At 38.5% G+C, this 15516-nt stretch overlaps 2 protein-coding genes across 2 annotated transcripts; both read right to left on the bottom strand.

Annotated features, from left to right (window-relative positions):
• Positions 1–7821: 7821 nt before the first annotated feature.
• On the bottom strand, positions 7822–8732 carry LOC103709834 (thaumatin-like protein 1). Its single transcript, XM_008795349.4, has one exon. It carries the CDS (start codon positions 8672–8674, stop codon positions 7976–7978), a length of 699 nt encoding a protein of 232 aa, XP_008793571.2. The 5' UTR covers positions 8675–8732; the 3' UTR covers positions 7822–7975.
• A 5765-nt stretch (positions 8733–14497) lies between these two features.
• LOC103709831 (thaumatin-like protein 1) lies at positions 14498–15417 on the bottom strand. Its single transcript, XM_008795347.4, has one exon. It carries the CDS (start codon positions 15357–15359, stop codon positions 14661–14663), a length of 699 nt encoding a protein of 232 aa, XP_008793569.2. The 5' UTR covers positions 15360–15417; the 3' UTR covers positions 14498–14660.
• Positions 15418–15516: the final 99 nt, after the last annotated feature.

Raw genomic sequence — 15516 nt, 5'->3', positions numbered from 1 at the left:
TGCCTTGCATGCCAACAGCCTATAAGACTAAAGTTACAAATCACTTTCCAAACTATAAATTTGGATAGGATTTCACAATATTCAGATCATTGAGGTATATATGTAACATAATACGTAATTAAACTTACCATGTTACATTAATATAATTTAATTTTGTAGAACATATTGTTTGACAACATTCGTTGGTTATTTGTTTTTTCACACAGGTATTGTTTTTTTAATATCAAGAAGAGAAATTATAATTTATTATCTGTTTACATCTCTACTCTCTATACGTCATGCCATATTATTTTATTAAAAATAAGAAGCAATTTTAGCTTGTCCAAACAATGACCTCCTTCCAAATGATTAAACTAACCGAACCACTATATAAGGGTCTCATCTAATCTACAAAGGGGATATTTCTTGCTCGTAAGTGTTTTTTCTATTTTTTTTTTGTTTTAGGAATTTAAACATTGATAATGATAATATATATTTGAAGGATTTTAAAGTCTCAATTCATTGGAAAATGTTGTCAGGGTGAAAATGTTCCATGGCACATTTGATCAACCGTACAATAATTCTGTGATAATGGTGCAGGGGGAAGACCATCTTGGGCCTTGTTCACATTTCTTCCTCACAATGAGCTTGACATATATATTTCTGGTTTTACACGCCTCTTCTAACGTGGACGTACTCATATCTGCACCTATTGTAGGCTTTGCATCTTAAGTACGTAGTGTTTGTGCAAAGCGTCTAGATCGCTGGTGCCAATTCTTCCATGGACGTTTCCATGCGCCCAATAACCTAGCTGATATGGTGAATATTTGCCAACATGATCTCGGAGTAGATTGAAGTTCCTCACCTCTACTTTACCTCAATACTAGCCGAAGTGCAATATCGCTCCTAATTGAGAGTTCACGTGTCTCATTAAAGACCATTAGAAAGTAAGTAATGCCTATCAAGATTATGGTCACGATCTCGGTGATGGTTACGCCAGCTCACCCAAAACTACCTAATTAAAGTATTATTATCATATGCATAACTCGAAAAGCCATTACTGTGCAATTACTAGATGTTGTGAAGAGCCGTTACCATATATTTATCGCATGTCTCATTAATCTTGGTAACGGACACCAAACTTATTCTTTATATAAGAAAAATCGAAGAATCCTTAGGTTAGCCATTCTCTCGACTCCACTTTATTTTTAGAAACACTCTCTCTCTCCCACCGTTTTTTATAATTCAACTAATTTGAGCATTAGAGGATTCTCCCACAGAAAAATCTTCACTAAGAAAATTTCTATTTTAGGTCAGATTTGCATCTTAGAGCCTAGTCAGCCACTTCACCATCATCCATCTGTATGGGGCATTTTAATTTGGATTGCAGCTGACTTCAATCTTGCCTCGGGAGTCGGTCATCTTAATAGATCTCGGATTTTAGCGGCAACACTGACCATGATGTCCTTGGATGATGGCCCAACGTCGGCTTGCTAAAAGAACCAGTCCAGTAAAACCACCACTTGCTCGCGGGCTCGTGCTTGACGGTAGGTACAACGGAATTTAAAAACGCTGCGTTTGCGAATGAACGAGTTTTTCTATCCCCCCTGCCATGTAGTTATCCTTTTTCATGATGGCTTCGTAAGTTCTCTCGGGCAAAAAGCAGGTCAAGTGTGGAAAAGTCTTCCTGGGATAAGTCTTGTGTGCCTTCCCAATTTTCTCGTCACTTTGTTGAAGGAGTCTTGGAATGCAGACTACGGGAACAAAACGTTGCAGATTATTAAAATGTCGTCATTGTTGAAAAATCTTCCATGCGTTACCTTCCAAAGTAAGTATGCAAGACCATGATAAAATTAAAGTCATGCACTAGTTGTTAGGATCATCATGACAACACTTCTAGTCCGCTAGCTGGAGGATTAGGAAGGTTTCTAACCTGTTCAACTTAGAGTGGATATATGGTTGCCAACCTAAAGACTGAGTCAAGAAGAGCCAAGCTTATCTTCATTAATTTGAAACCAACTTAATTACTTGATCTCCTAGATGCACTTGATGTAGTTGAACGGCAAATATAAATCTGACATGTGGCTTAGTTGTCATTAAGAATTTTCTACAACCTGCCCAATGGATTCTAATGCCTCGTTATAACTTTATCTCTATACCTATTAAATGAAAAAGAAAGAGAAAACTCGACCCCTCTCGACAATTCAAAAAAAATAAAAAAAAGATATTTTTGAAAATCATGTTAGAAAAGAAATTTTGCACAAAAAATTACACAAAATTATATAAAATAGTGACTTTTTTGGAAGTCATGTCAAAAAAAAAAATTGTATAAAAAATCGCATATATGCCCAAAATAATAAACGAAGCATATTAAATCAAATTCAAATAAGCCACAAAATTCAATTTTTTATGCACAAAATTCAAATTTTTACGCACAAAATTCAAATTTTTACGTACTAAATTCAAAAAAAAAAATGATGGATTATCAATCATATAAATATGTAAAAATTATCTAAATATATTAAAGTTATCCGAATATGTTATATCTAGACCAGATAAATTTGTTTTAACTAAATCATGAACAAAAATTCCATTTACACTTTCCCGCTCTATTTTTGTTTCAGAGGTTAAAACTGATTGGACTTTCTTGTGGATATTATAAAGAAAAAATTATGAAAAAATGCTGCTTATAAAAATTCAAAAAGTTCTATAAAATCATAAAATAATTGACCCAACATACTATGGATATTTTTAGTATCTGCCTATATATTCTTTACTATTAACTTTATTTGTTTTCATGAATCAGAATTCCAAACATGGTATCTTTGCTTTATTATTTGAATGATTTTTATATAATATAATGTACTTCTCAAATTATTGAATATTTCATAGTTCATTCATATATAACTTTTTGTGCTTTTATTTTATGTAGTAACTTAAATGCCATTTACAGAGGGTCGGCTTATACCTTTTTTGAGGAAATGGATATGACATACATTTTCTTTACCATAATTACATAAGTAAATATTTTAAAATTTTAAAATATATGGAAAAGTGAAAGTTTAAAATGTCATAGGAACAATTTTTGGAATGTTCCTAGTTGAATCATTCTTTATGATATAATGTTGATCATAAAAACAAATAATAAATGATTTTGAATAAAATCAAACTCTTAGATAACCATGATTTTTAGATATTAATAACCTCCATAACTAGCTTCTTCTTCCACTCTTTCTTTCTTTTTCTCCTTCCTTCTTTTATTTTAATAAGGATTGGAATATTAAGTGCATATATATATATATATATATATATATATATATATATATATATATATATATATGATAAGATATTTTAGCCCCAAAAAGAAAAAAAACACTATATACAATCTTGAGGTACACCTTAAAATCTGAATCTTGATTTTCTTTTTTTTACCTATACCTAATTCATGAGTCTAAAATTTTTTGTATGTTCAATTCACTTTCTAACTTGTTGAAATTTAACCACTATTTCTTGTTACATATACTACAACTATTTCTGTGTGTAACATATTTGGTAAGAAATATTCTGTTATTCCATACTTTATATTTAAAATATAAAATCTATATCTTTATATTTCATTTTTGTTAATATCTATAGAACAGAACCAAAGCGGGGAAAGCCTCCCAGGGAGTAAGCTATTGAGGACTGCAGAACTTTCTTTGGGCTTTAGAATAATTAAATTTGTGTTTCTACTTGAGGTATTGAAAAGTCTCAAATTACTAAAAAAAATATCATAACGAGTATATTTCATAGTATATTTAGTAAACTGTAGAATAATTTAGAAAAAAATATTGAGTGCCGTATGCAATATACTTGTATGAAATATCATGTTAGGTCATGTATACATTTCGAACTCATAAATTGCTCAACAAACGTACTTCAAGCTCAAACTTAAATAAATAATCACCGTATTCTCGCAAAATAAAGAAAAGCTCATGAAACTCTTGATGCCATATATGCAAATTTACTCTTGAACAAATCATGTACTGATCTATAATGAGCCATAGTAAATAACTAGCAAGTTAATAATTCATGACCCATCCATCTCTACAAGTCAGCATCCTCCCATTCGTATGTTACAGGTGTCTAATGCTAACCCGCATAGCCGTTTTCCATGCACAAAGCCTGACCATGGAGTCCTCGCATGAACCTCAAAATTCGGCCTGCTAGAACCACATCTAAGAATCAGTTTGAATAATTAGGCTGAGTTGGATTAGTACAATCAACAAGATTATAGAAGTACAGGCTGACTTAGACCTACTGAAATCTTTTTTTTTCTATAAAATTTAGGCCAACTCACTGAAAAACTAATTTTGGATATTTATGAATATAATAAATCTAATTCAATCAGTAATATTATGATTATGCTAACTGTACCGCCCAACATACCAATTTAATGGAATATTCAACCCAATCATTGAAATAAGCTATTTCTAATAGAAAATTTCTGCAAATTCATTCAGCGCCCAGAACTCTTTAAGTATTATCTTGATCATCCAACTTATATGTAGGAAGCTTTTCTATGTATATAAATGTCAAGTGATTCTGTAAGCTCACGGCGCTAGCAGTACGCTATACTCTACTGCTTTCATACTGTCCGTCATTGTTGGAAAAATGCCAATGCGTCATCTTCCATACTGCCTCCGAGCCGGAGGTGTCCCGATAGCATCTAGAGACTAAATTGTCGTCATTGTTTGAAAAATGCCATGCGTTATCTTCATGACGTCTCTCAGCTTGTCCCTGTAGAATGGAATTATCTGGCCTACAGGGAGAGAGGGTGCGGTCAAGCGGACAGCATTTAATTGCGTTCGGACGGTATTGCAGGACTGCGTGTGAACGACGTCAAATTTCTGGGCCATCCACTAACTGGATAACCATTGCAAGAGTTCCATTCTGCGGCAGGATTTGGATCGACCCTCTCCATATGAAAGGCCAGGGGGACATACTGTAGGAGATAGACAGTCACTTGCTGGATCCTCGTAGATTTTCGTAGCCTGGGAAAAGGAATCTAGATAAAAATTTATTTTCATTCAAAGCCAACCAATTTAGAATGATTGATCTTGGCATTAATCCATGCTGATAAGACAAATCAACCAAAAAAAACTCGCCATCTTCATCCATTACAAGAGTTCCAATCTTCCGTAGGATTTGGATTTTGGATGGACCCTTTCCATGAAAGGCCAGGGACAGACTCTACGATCCTCGTGGATTTTCATAGCCTGGAAAAGGAAGCTAGGCAAAAATTTATTTTCATTTAAAACCAACCTATTTAGGATGATTTACCTTCAAATTGATTTATGCAGATGAAACAAACCAATCAATAAAAACTCATCACCTAGCCAAAGACTGATTATTCAAAATTTGCCATATATATGGTCGACCCAAAAGATAAACAGAGAGTTCTCTATATTTTAAACTCTTCCTATAACTGGCAACAACTTAGCCATATTCGCTAGCTGTTCCCTAACAAATGCGATACTTAGAGCATTCGACGACCGAGAAATATGGACGAGATTTAATTTACGAATGAGATACGCAGTTTGTTGCCCCATCAACAAGCGTATAGCGCTCCAAATTACTTGGCGACGAGCTTCGATCCTCGTTTATGTATTGCATTTCCGAGGACCCTCCGTGTAAGTTTCCTTCCGACTTTCTTACACTGCCTCTCTCCCATCTCAAGCCTCCTCCCTTTTTTTTTCGAGTTGTGTCTGACTTGGGCATTGGAGGATCCCTATCGAATATGCTCCAGTGTGTGGACTTCTTTATTCTTGTTGTTTCAAGTCGGAGCCTGTGTCAGAGCACCGCTTGAAGCCGTTCCTCCACCATCCAATACTGACTCGTATGTGTTCAACATCGGGATCAACATTGATTGAGTGCAACAGCCATTGGAATATTACCGTGGAGACATGCAACGATCCTATCTGATTTCTTCGATCTGGATGACAAACGAGCTGAGATCTCTGCGATTCCCACCAACTCAGTGCCTAGGTCAGAATAGTTTCTAGCGGCAAAAAAATGGAGCTAGAGGAAGGATTCTGATCCTATCTTTGGATGCCTGATCGATCAAGCGGACGACACACAGCTATGAAGTTAAGAAAACCTAGGCAGCAACCGCATCACCCAATAGGATGCGACCCTGGAATCTAATGGCTCTTTATAGGGCTCTCGGAGGGCTCCTCCTCAGCAGAAGCCACAGCTTGACCCGTCAATCATCGATGAACAGTTTTGTCTGCTCATGCAGCAGGTTCAATTACTGACTACAGCTGCCCAGAACCTACAGTAGATGGTCGCTAACCAACAGCAGCAGCAACCATAGCCGCAACAACCACTATATCAGACTTGTGCAATGGGAAATCAGGAGGACCTAGTGCAATCAAGTCATCATTCTCGTCTTTAGAGTCCAAGATGGATCCGACTTAATTGTGTAACCCCACGTATTAGTGGAACCTAGTATTAGTGAAGCCTTATATAGTCATTGTCATATTGGTTCTAGCGACATGATCGTGTAATTGCCATTATACCACTATGGAAGGAAGTTAAGGAAATAAGATTGATTTTTATTTTTAAAATTTAAATCTTTTCATAAATTAAAACTCCAACAATTAATATATGCATTTCTGGACTAAGCCAAATCCTAATCCAACCTGACACACTTGTAGCCATTTTTAGAACATATACATATCTTCATCACGTAGAAATAAATTTTGGATGCATGTAAGGCGCATCATTCAATCGGTAGTTATGAGCTAAGAAAAATCATCCGTGTGAACATCCCTACTTGCGTCTTCAAAGTGTTTGGACTGCTGATGCAGGCAACCTTGAAAGTTCTCCATTTGCCTAACTTGATCGTGTCCTTCGATGGATCGAATTTCCGGGCAGGCCTGCTGAGAAATAGCTGGTAGAAGTGGAAAATTAACCACCGCTACGTCCTTCGAAATTATCTGGAAACACCAAACTAGCCGCCTCATACGCTTCTCTGCATCCTCCCACATAACACCAATTTTACTTGCATACTTCAATCTAAACTGATTTAAGTACGTAACCTATTGCAACTTGACTTACAGAGAATTCAAGTTCTGGGAAACTTCCTCCACGGGTTTCTGGGAGTTAGTCCAATCTAATCGTCAAATGGAGCGGACTTTGTTGCGAAGGTTATCCAAAATCTTGTTGCGAAGGTTAATATCCTGTACCGAGGATACTAAATCCAATATTATTCTGCTTGGCCGGAGAACCTGTTTGTAAGCAACAGGGACTCCGACATACTATATATGATAGAAGGTAACACACGGAAGATGTTTTATATATGTATATATATGGATAATTCCATCTAATTTTTTAAGTTATCTATTAAAATATTAATCACTTACATACATGAGTTCGGTCAATCATAAAAAATTTCATGAGTGAATTCTACCTAACAAACAAGGGGCCTGACCATTTCTACTTTATTTTAATTTAATAAATTGGGTTAGACTCAACCCAAGTCTTTCATAAAAAATAAAAAATAAAATACATGGATTTATCTTCTAGAGTTTCCAAATAGTTTCTCTTAGTTCATGTAAATAATTAATATTAGAACAGCAATAGATTAATGAAAGAATTTTGTAGTGATTCAATTTCTTATCCAACATGTCAAAAAGGGATGGTGCGATTGATGGGGTCAGTGATCGTTGGAGTCAGCCAGTGCCATATCTGATAGGAAATGGACTGCGGAATAGATAGTGCAACTTGCCACAGTATTCTCTTCTTTTTCCTTTGTAATTAGTCATCTATACGATATCGAACATGGAGGAGCGCATTTACTAACAGTAAACAATTATCCAACGTTTTTATTACTCTATTACTGCTGAATTACAGGCCTGTGAAATGGGCTGTAAATCTGGTTACAATCACCTTATTCCAAAGCTATCACATACTCCAAACAGCGTCATGCATGGATCACCAAGCTCTCAAAGCCTCAAGGGCAGAAGGTGACCTGGTAGTTGGTCCCACCGGGGCAGGTGAAGGTGCTGGTTGCATCATCTTTCGGGTAGCTGTACGCTTTCGGGCACAGGCTCTTAAAGAACTTGGAATAGGTGGTTGGCTCGCAGCTGGAGCCGGAAGGGCAGCAGTATTGAGCAGTCTTGAAGATGGTGCATGGGTCGTCGCAGCCGCCGGCTACTTTGAGGTCGCTGGGGCACTGCCCAACGACGTCGGCGGTGCATTGGATATCTTGGCTGCAGTCCGACGAGGTGGAGCGGAAGTCCATGGGCACGTTGAAGCCCTGAACGAGGGAGATGTCGATGAAATCGAGGTTGGTGTAGTAAGGTGGGGAGTTCTGGTTGAGGGCGAATTCTGCAAGGGTGTTGGGTGGGGAGCCGTAGGAGGTGCAGGCGAGCTTGCCGCAGTCGCCGGTCTGGCACTTCCCGTTGCCGTTGGCATCGAAGGAGCAGCCAGTCCGGGCCCAGATGCGGGCACGGGGGGTGCCCGGATTGACGGTGACCGTCCAGGTCTGGCCCTTGCTGAGCTGCTGGCCGCCGCCGAGGTTACTGGTGTCTGCCCATGCAGCCCACACGGTGTAGGAACATTGATTGACGACGTCGAAGGTGGCGGCGTGGGAGAGGGTGAGGAGGAGGAAGGGAAAGAAGAGGAGAGTGAGGGAGGTCGAGGAGGCCATTTTGATACCCGGGAAGATGGCTTTCTGGTTGAGGATTGTGTGGGGTGTTGGGGGCGGGCGGTAGGAGTTTTTATACCGTACATCTAATAAAGTCATAAAGTAAAATGCTTCGGAGTGCCCAAAATAACTTCTATCTCCAACCTATATAGTACTACTGGCCATATAAGCAGCCACTCAATTTGCAGCTCTATTGGTTTCTCGAAAAATATGCTTGTTCTGAAAGGCTTCTCTATTCCTCAATATTGTACAGATATCTTGGAGCAAAGAATGGTTGCATCCGTTACTCTTTGAATCTTTCTGGATCCAACTGATAAGGCCGGATCATTTTTTAGGGTAACACTTTTTTTTATATTAATTAACCAGTGCAGCAGGTGCAGTTTGTAATAGTCAAAGATGGGATGGACTTGACTTTAGGTGGGGACCACGGGCGGCTGGGGCGGGAGGAGCGGAGAAATGAAGGGTAATGTCCTCGCGGTACATCGGCGTCTCTAAGATTGGCATTTTCAACACGTGCAACGGGTATAAAAAGCTCATTTAAGTTTAATTTTTATTAATGATTATTTTTGGTGATCTAATAAATTTAAACTTGTTTTAAGAAAAAAGTTCCCTAATAATAATGGTTTGATAATTTTGTAATTTTGTTGAACCCCTTAAAGTATTAAAACTATATATTTTCTCGTGTTGCCATCAAGGGAGATCATTGGACTAATGGCAAATGCATGTGAATTCCCAAAGTGTAGCAGGAGATTTATTATTTTGTATAAGCATGAATATATAGAACCTTTTTCCAATAAAAAATATCTTAGAGATTATAATACATGTTCTTTGTAATCAAATAGTTCAACATATGTGTGAATATTTTTACGGTATAACTATTTTTTTTTGGGGGCTCATAGTTTTCTGCCACTAGGCCACTCAAAGATTTGGGAGCGCTACAAAATATCGGGCTACAATGACTCAAGTTGCAGCATTAGGTTGAGATGCAGCACTCCAGAATAAGGGAAGAATGCCGACATATACATGTTCATGTTAGGTAGAAGCGTCGGTAATTTTGTCTTCGGTATCAAAATTTGTCAACACTTTTAAGTAGTGTCTGCAGGGATGAAATTATGACATCACTAATTAGCATCGTTGAAATTAAATTGTAAGACAACATTTATAAGTATCGTTGGAGGCCAAAAAAATAGAATGAGGAAAAGGAGCAAACGACGTTTAAAAGCGTCGTTAGAATTCTACACACTAGACACTTTCTTAACACTAACTTTCACTGAACTCTGCCTAAACACTAATCTAAGAAAACACTTATAAGCATCGTCGGAAGCCTAGGACCTAAGACGACATTTCTAAGTATCGTCAGAGGGCAAGGACCTAAGACGACGCTTATGAGCATCGCTGGAGGCTAACACCCCACTAAAGAATCCTAATACACGACCCACTAGCCCTCATTACCCACCAGTCCTAACTTTCTTTTTCTTCTCTCCGGCGCCGACCGACCAACCCCAATCCTCCTATCGAGCTCCGTCTCCATCCATCACAGATATCTTTCTCCTCTTCCTTTCTCTCCGGCGCCGACCGACCAACCGACCTCCCTGGTGATATTTTTGGTGGAGGCCTCATGTCAAGGGCCGAGCACCGAGGATTTTGTCCGGAGAAGCTTGGGGAGTTGTTCAGCTCATGCTTCTTAATTTTCCTTGCTCTCCTTTTCGGATTTGTGCTGTACCCTTTGGTCCCTTTCTGTTGATTTGGTTCAATGAACAGAAGATTTAGTTTGCTCAGTTTCTTGAATCCATAATTTGTTCAATGCCAACTTTTTTATCAGAGAGCCTTCTTGTTTTCAGTACTAAGATGACTGTTGTTCTTCTTTTCTTTCTTATATTTTATTTTCCAAAAGAATTAAATATCTGCAGTTCATTTTTTATTTCTTGTGGATTTTGTAGTCCTGTTACCATTATTGATTCGAGCCTCTGATTAGCTTATTCAAACACCATTAGAGAATGAGGTTCCATTGTGTTGATTAATGATTCACTTTTTCTTATCTTATCTTATCTTTTTTTTTTTTTTTTTTTGATTGTTGCCCTACTTTGATTAATCATGCATATTGGCCTTAACGGCTCTCTTCAGTTTCGACTCTGCTTCCCCATCCGCCCCAATCTCAACATGCTCATCCCCATCGGACGGTCCCACAGGCGAAAGAATATCAAATGTTCTTTCATGCCAAAGACCCAACCTGAACCCAAAATTATAATGGAACCTTGTCTGACTTTTAAGTCAAAGTATCAACCCATTAGAGTTCCTTATTTTCTTCCTAAATGCAGTTATATGCTGTAAAAATGGCATTAGTTTTTCTTATGTTTTTAAATCCCCCAATAACTAGTTGTCTCAAGTGTTCCTATTTAATTACGAATTCTAAACATCTTTGACTACCATTAAAGAACACTTCTTTTGTACAATTTTTAAGTATACACTTGAATCCATATGTTTGGTTGAACAATGTATCTTTCTCCAGCCACGTGTTCATTAACATCCTCTTCTTTGATCTTTTTATTGAATAAATTTTATGCCATCCTTCTTTATACTCTAATTTTATTTATCTTTTTTAGATAAGTTGCAGTTTAATCAATATTCTAATAAAATAGACAAAAGTTGGATAAATAAGTCGAGATTCAGTGTCGAATATTTGGATGGAGTTCAGAATTTTATTAAATTTGCTTTTGAGAAATCTAATATGAATTAAAAGATTTTATGTCCATATCGAAAATGTGTAAATAGTTCTTCTCTTGCTCCAAAAACTATTGAAGAACATTTGTGTACAATGATTTTCTAAAAGGTTATACTGAATAAGTATTTCATATAGATTCCATATTGCCGACTCCATGTAACCAACCCTCCTATTTAGAACACACCTCTAGTTTTGGATCCAGTAACACGGAAAGAAATCTTGTATGAAAAGATGATATAAGGAGCATTCTTATATAGAGATACTTTTAGCATGTGTGTATATATAGAGTTTTAAAATTTTTTAAATATTTTTTTCAAAAAAATTTAATTATAACGATGCTTTAAAGCGTGGTTATAAAAAATATTAGCGATGCTTTGTAGTGTTGTTAACTGGCAATGCAATTAAGCGTTGCTATTAGCGGACGCTTATAAGCGTCGGCAGTTAGCGATGCTTTCTCCAAGCATCGTCAATTTCTTTTTTCAACATTCATATAATCGGCGCCTTTGCGACGTTTTATAAGGCATCACTAATAAAATTAATAATGTTTATAAGCTTCGATATTGGCAATAAAAGGCATCATTAATGTTTTTTTTTTTTTTTATAGTGCAGCAACTGGCATCCTAGTTGGCAATTAATAGTTGGATTTGATAGATGCGCTGGCGTAACATGGATGTTCCAACTGAAAAGGATAAATGGTGGTACGTTCCGCTGTCTCATCTTAATCTATAGGGACTTCCGCTATTAGATGCTGCCTTCCTAGAGATGGAAGCGATAGCTGCAACGCTATGCTATTGAGGATAAAGGATAAAAGCTAGAGGATAAAAAGAAATAACAAAATTAGCAGAAGGGATGAAAATGAAAATGTTGATCATTGAATAGAGAAAAGGTCCCTTCTCTGGATCTAAACAATTGTTTCTCTCTAACACTGACACCTGAGATCTTCGATTAATTAACACCATTTTGATCACTTTCCCTTGAAGTTTGCTAAAGTCAATTTTAGTTTTTGAACTACTTATCTCCATTTCTGACATCCTGACTTCTTGATAACCACTGATACTGCTTAGGTCTTTACCCCCTATATTAGGCTGATGACTTTTCTTAGTAACAAGAATGATATAGAACACGATTAGCCTTTAAATTAACACTTAACCTGTTAGCTAGCTATAATCACAATTTGTTAATGTTTCACCTATTTGTCACCGTGAAGTCACTCTCGCACTACCTAAGGAATGGGCATGCTAGAGAACTTGTCCACACAAGTTGGGTGGCAAAGTTATGGTGGGTGCATGGCATGCAAACGACGTTGAATCAGCTGACATGATGATGATTGAAGAGAGGACAAAGAGTAGCAAGGATCTAGATTCCTAGACCTTCAAAAACTTTCACCACTTCTTGAAAGAAATATATCCCAATAGAAATAGAGGTGTAACATTGGACTGCAGTGGTAGAGATTTTAAGTTACAGCTACTCCTAAAGTAGAAACTACTGGTAGATTAAGAACTAAGATAAATTATAACTCTTGATTTGAATTGTCGAAGGGATCTATATAAAGTATAGTTTTTACTTATTTATACTAATAGATAATAATTGTCCACTTTGACGGTTGCCACTGTATCTAGCTTCCACTCTCAATGATTTTGATAATTGATGCTATTTATTCTCTAGTACACACGTTCATTGGCACAGTGTTTTGCAGTAATTATCAGATTGATAATTATATATTTTCGGCCTAGACCTATTTAGACGTCTTATGATGGCTGTCTTTCTTAGAGTTTTATGTACTTTGGGAATATTTTGGATGCCGATTCAATCACCTCTAGGGCTAGCTGTGAGATATAAAGAGTAGAAAAAGAAAGAAAAGGAGGAGAAGAAGAAGAGAGTAAGAGAGAAAGAGCAGAGGAGAGAGAGAGAGAGAGAGAGAGGTGGGAGAAAGAGACATGGGGGGGGAGAGAGAGAGAGAGAGAGAGAGAGAGAGAGAGAGAGAGAGAGAGAGAGAGAGAGAGAGAGCGTGTGAGATTTAGATAGAGAGAGCGCGTGGGACAGTGAGAGAGAGAGAGAGAGAGAGGCAGGTGTGAGAGGGGACAAGAGAAAGTCTACGGCTTCTCTTATGCTCTCGTTGTTATTCGAGGGACCGTTAAGGTGGTTCCCTCAATGAATAGGGCTTGGGCCCCGATCCTGTGAAGCTGGACCTATTGCAACAAAACACCAATGAGGGCCTCTCTGCATCCTCCCACATAACACCAATTCCACTTGCATACTTTAATCTAAACTGATTTGAGTACGTAACCTATTGCAACTTGACTTACAGATCGAGAATTTAAGTTCTGAGAAACTTCCTCCATGGGCTTCTGGGAGTTAGTCCAATCTAATCGTCAAATGGAGTGGACTTCGTTGCAAAGGTTATCCAAAATCTTAGTGCACGATGAAATTTTTCCTTGTGACGAACTTCATGATCCTGTACCGAGGATACTAAATCCAATATTATTCGGCTGGGCCATAGCACCTGTTTGTAAGCAACAGGACGCCGACATACTATATATGATAGAAGGTAACACACGGAAGATGTTTATATATATATATGGGTAATTCCATCTAATTCTTTAAGTTATCTATTAAAATATTAATCACTTACATACATGAGTTTAGTCAATCATAAAAAAATTCATGAGTGAATTCTACCTAAGAAACAAGGGCCTGACCGTTTCTACTTTATTTTAATTCAATAAATTGGATTAGACTCAACCCAAGTCTTTCGGTCAAAAAAAATAAAATAAAAAAAATACATGGATGTATCTTCTAGAGTTTTCAAATAGTTTCTCTTAGTTCATGTAAATAATTAATATTAGAACAGCAATAGATTAATGAAAGAATTTTGTAGTGATTCAATTTGCAAGATCAGCTTCGATGCATTTTGCTCCTGTATTTCTTATCCAACATGTTAAAAGGGGATGGTGCGATTGATGGGGTCAGTTATCGTTGGAGTTAGCTAGTGCCATATCTGATAGGAAATGGATTGCCAAATAGATAGTGCAACTTGCCACAGTATTCTCTTCTTTGTCCTCTGTAATTAGTCATCTATACGATATCGAACATGGAGGAGCGCATTTACTAACAGCAAACAATTATGCAACGTTTTTATTACTCTATTACTGCTGCATTACAGGCCTGTGAAATGGGCTGTAAATCTGGTTACAACCACCTTATTCCAAAGCTATCACATACTCCAAACAGCGTCATGCATGCATGGATCACCAAGCTCTCAAAGCCTCAAGGGCAGAAGGTGACCTTATAGTTGGTCCCACCGGGGCAGGAGAATTGGGTGTTGTTATAATCATCCGGGTAGCTATACGCATTCGGGCACAGGCTCTTAAAGAACTTGGAATAGGTGGTTGGCTCGCAGCTGGAGCCGGAAGGGCAGCAGTACTGAGCAGTCTTGAAGATGGTGCATGGGTCATCGCAGCCGCCGGTTACTTTGAGCTTGCTGGGGCACTTCCCAACGACGTCGGCGGTGCATTGGATATCCATGCTGCAGCTCGACGAGGTGGAGCGGAAGTCCATGGGCACGTTGAAACCCTGAACGAGGGAGATGTCGTTGAAGTCGCGGTTGGTGTAGTAAGGTGGGGAGTTCTGGTTGAGGGCGAATTCCGCGAGGGTGTTGGGCGGGGAGCCGTAGGAGGTGCAGGCGAGCTTGCCGCAGTCGCCGGTCTGGCACTTCCCGTTGCCGTTGGCATCGAAGGAGCAGCCGGTACGGGCCCAGATGCGGGCACGGGGGGTGCCGGGATTGACGGTGACCGTCCAGGTCTGGCCCTTGCCGAGCTTCTGGCCGCCGCCGTTGTTGCCGGTGTCTGCCCATGCAGCCCACACGGTGTAGGAACATTGGTTGACGACGTCGAAGGTGGCGGCGTGGGAGAGGGTGAGGAGGAGGAAAGGGAAGAAGAAGAGAGTAAGGGAGGTCGAAGAGGCCATTTTGATACCCAGGAAGATGGCTCTCTGGTTGAGGATTGTGTGGGGTTGTGGGATGGGCAGTAAGAGTATTTATAGGGCGGTGGGGGAGGGTAGGCTGAGGAGGAAGCGTTTTGTTTTTTTTGTTTTCTTTGTCCAACGTAGCCAGCGTGGTTGGCGA

The sequence above is a fragment of the Phoenix dactylifera genome, chromosome 16 (genome assembly GCF_009389715.1).
Source record: "Phoenix dactylifera cultivar Barhee BC4 chromosome 16, palm_55x_up_171113_PBpolish2nd_filt_p, whole genome shotgun sequence".
Lineage (NCBI taxonomy): Eukaryota > Viridiplantae > Streptophyta > Magnoliopsida > Arecales > Arecaceae > Phoenix > Phoenix dactylifera.
This window is presented reverse-complemented; position numbering and strand designations above follow the sequence as displayed.

Coding starts and splice junctions, on each gene's coding strand:
- LOC103709834 (XM_008795349.4), bottom strand. CDS start 8,674: ATGGCCTCCTCGACCTCCCTCACTCTCCTCTTCTTTCCCTTCCTCCTC.
- LOC103709831 (XM_008795347.4), bottom strand. CDS start 15,359: ATGGCCTCTTCGACCTCCCTTACTCTCTTCTTCTTCCCTTTCCTCCTC.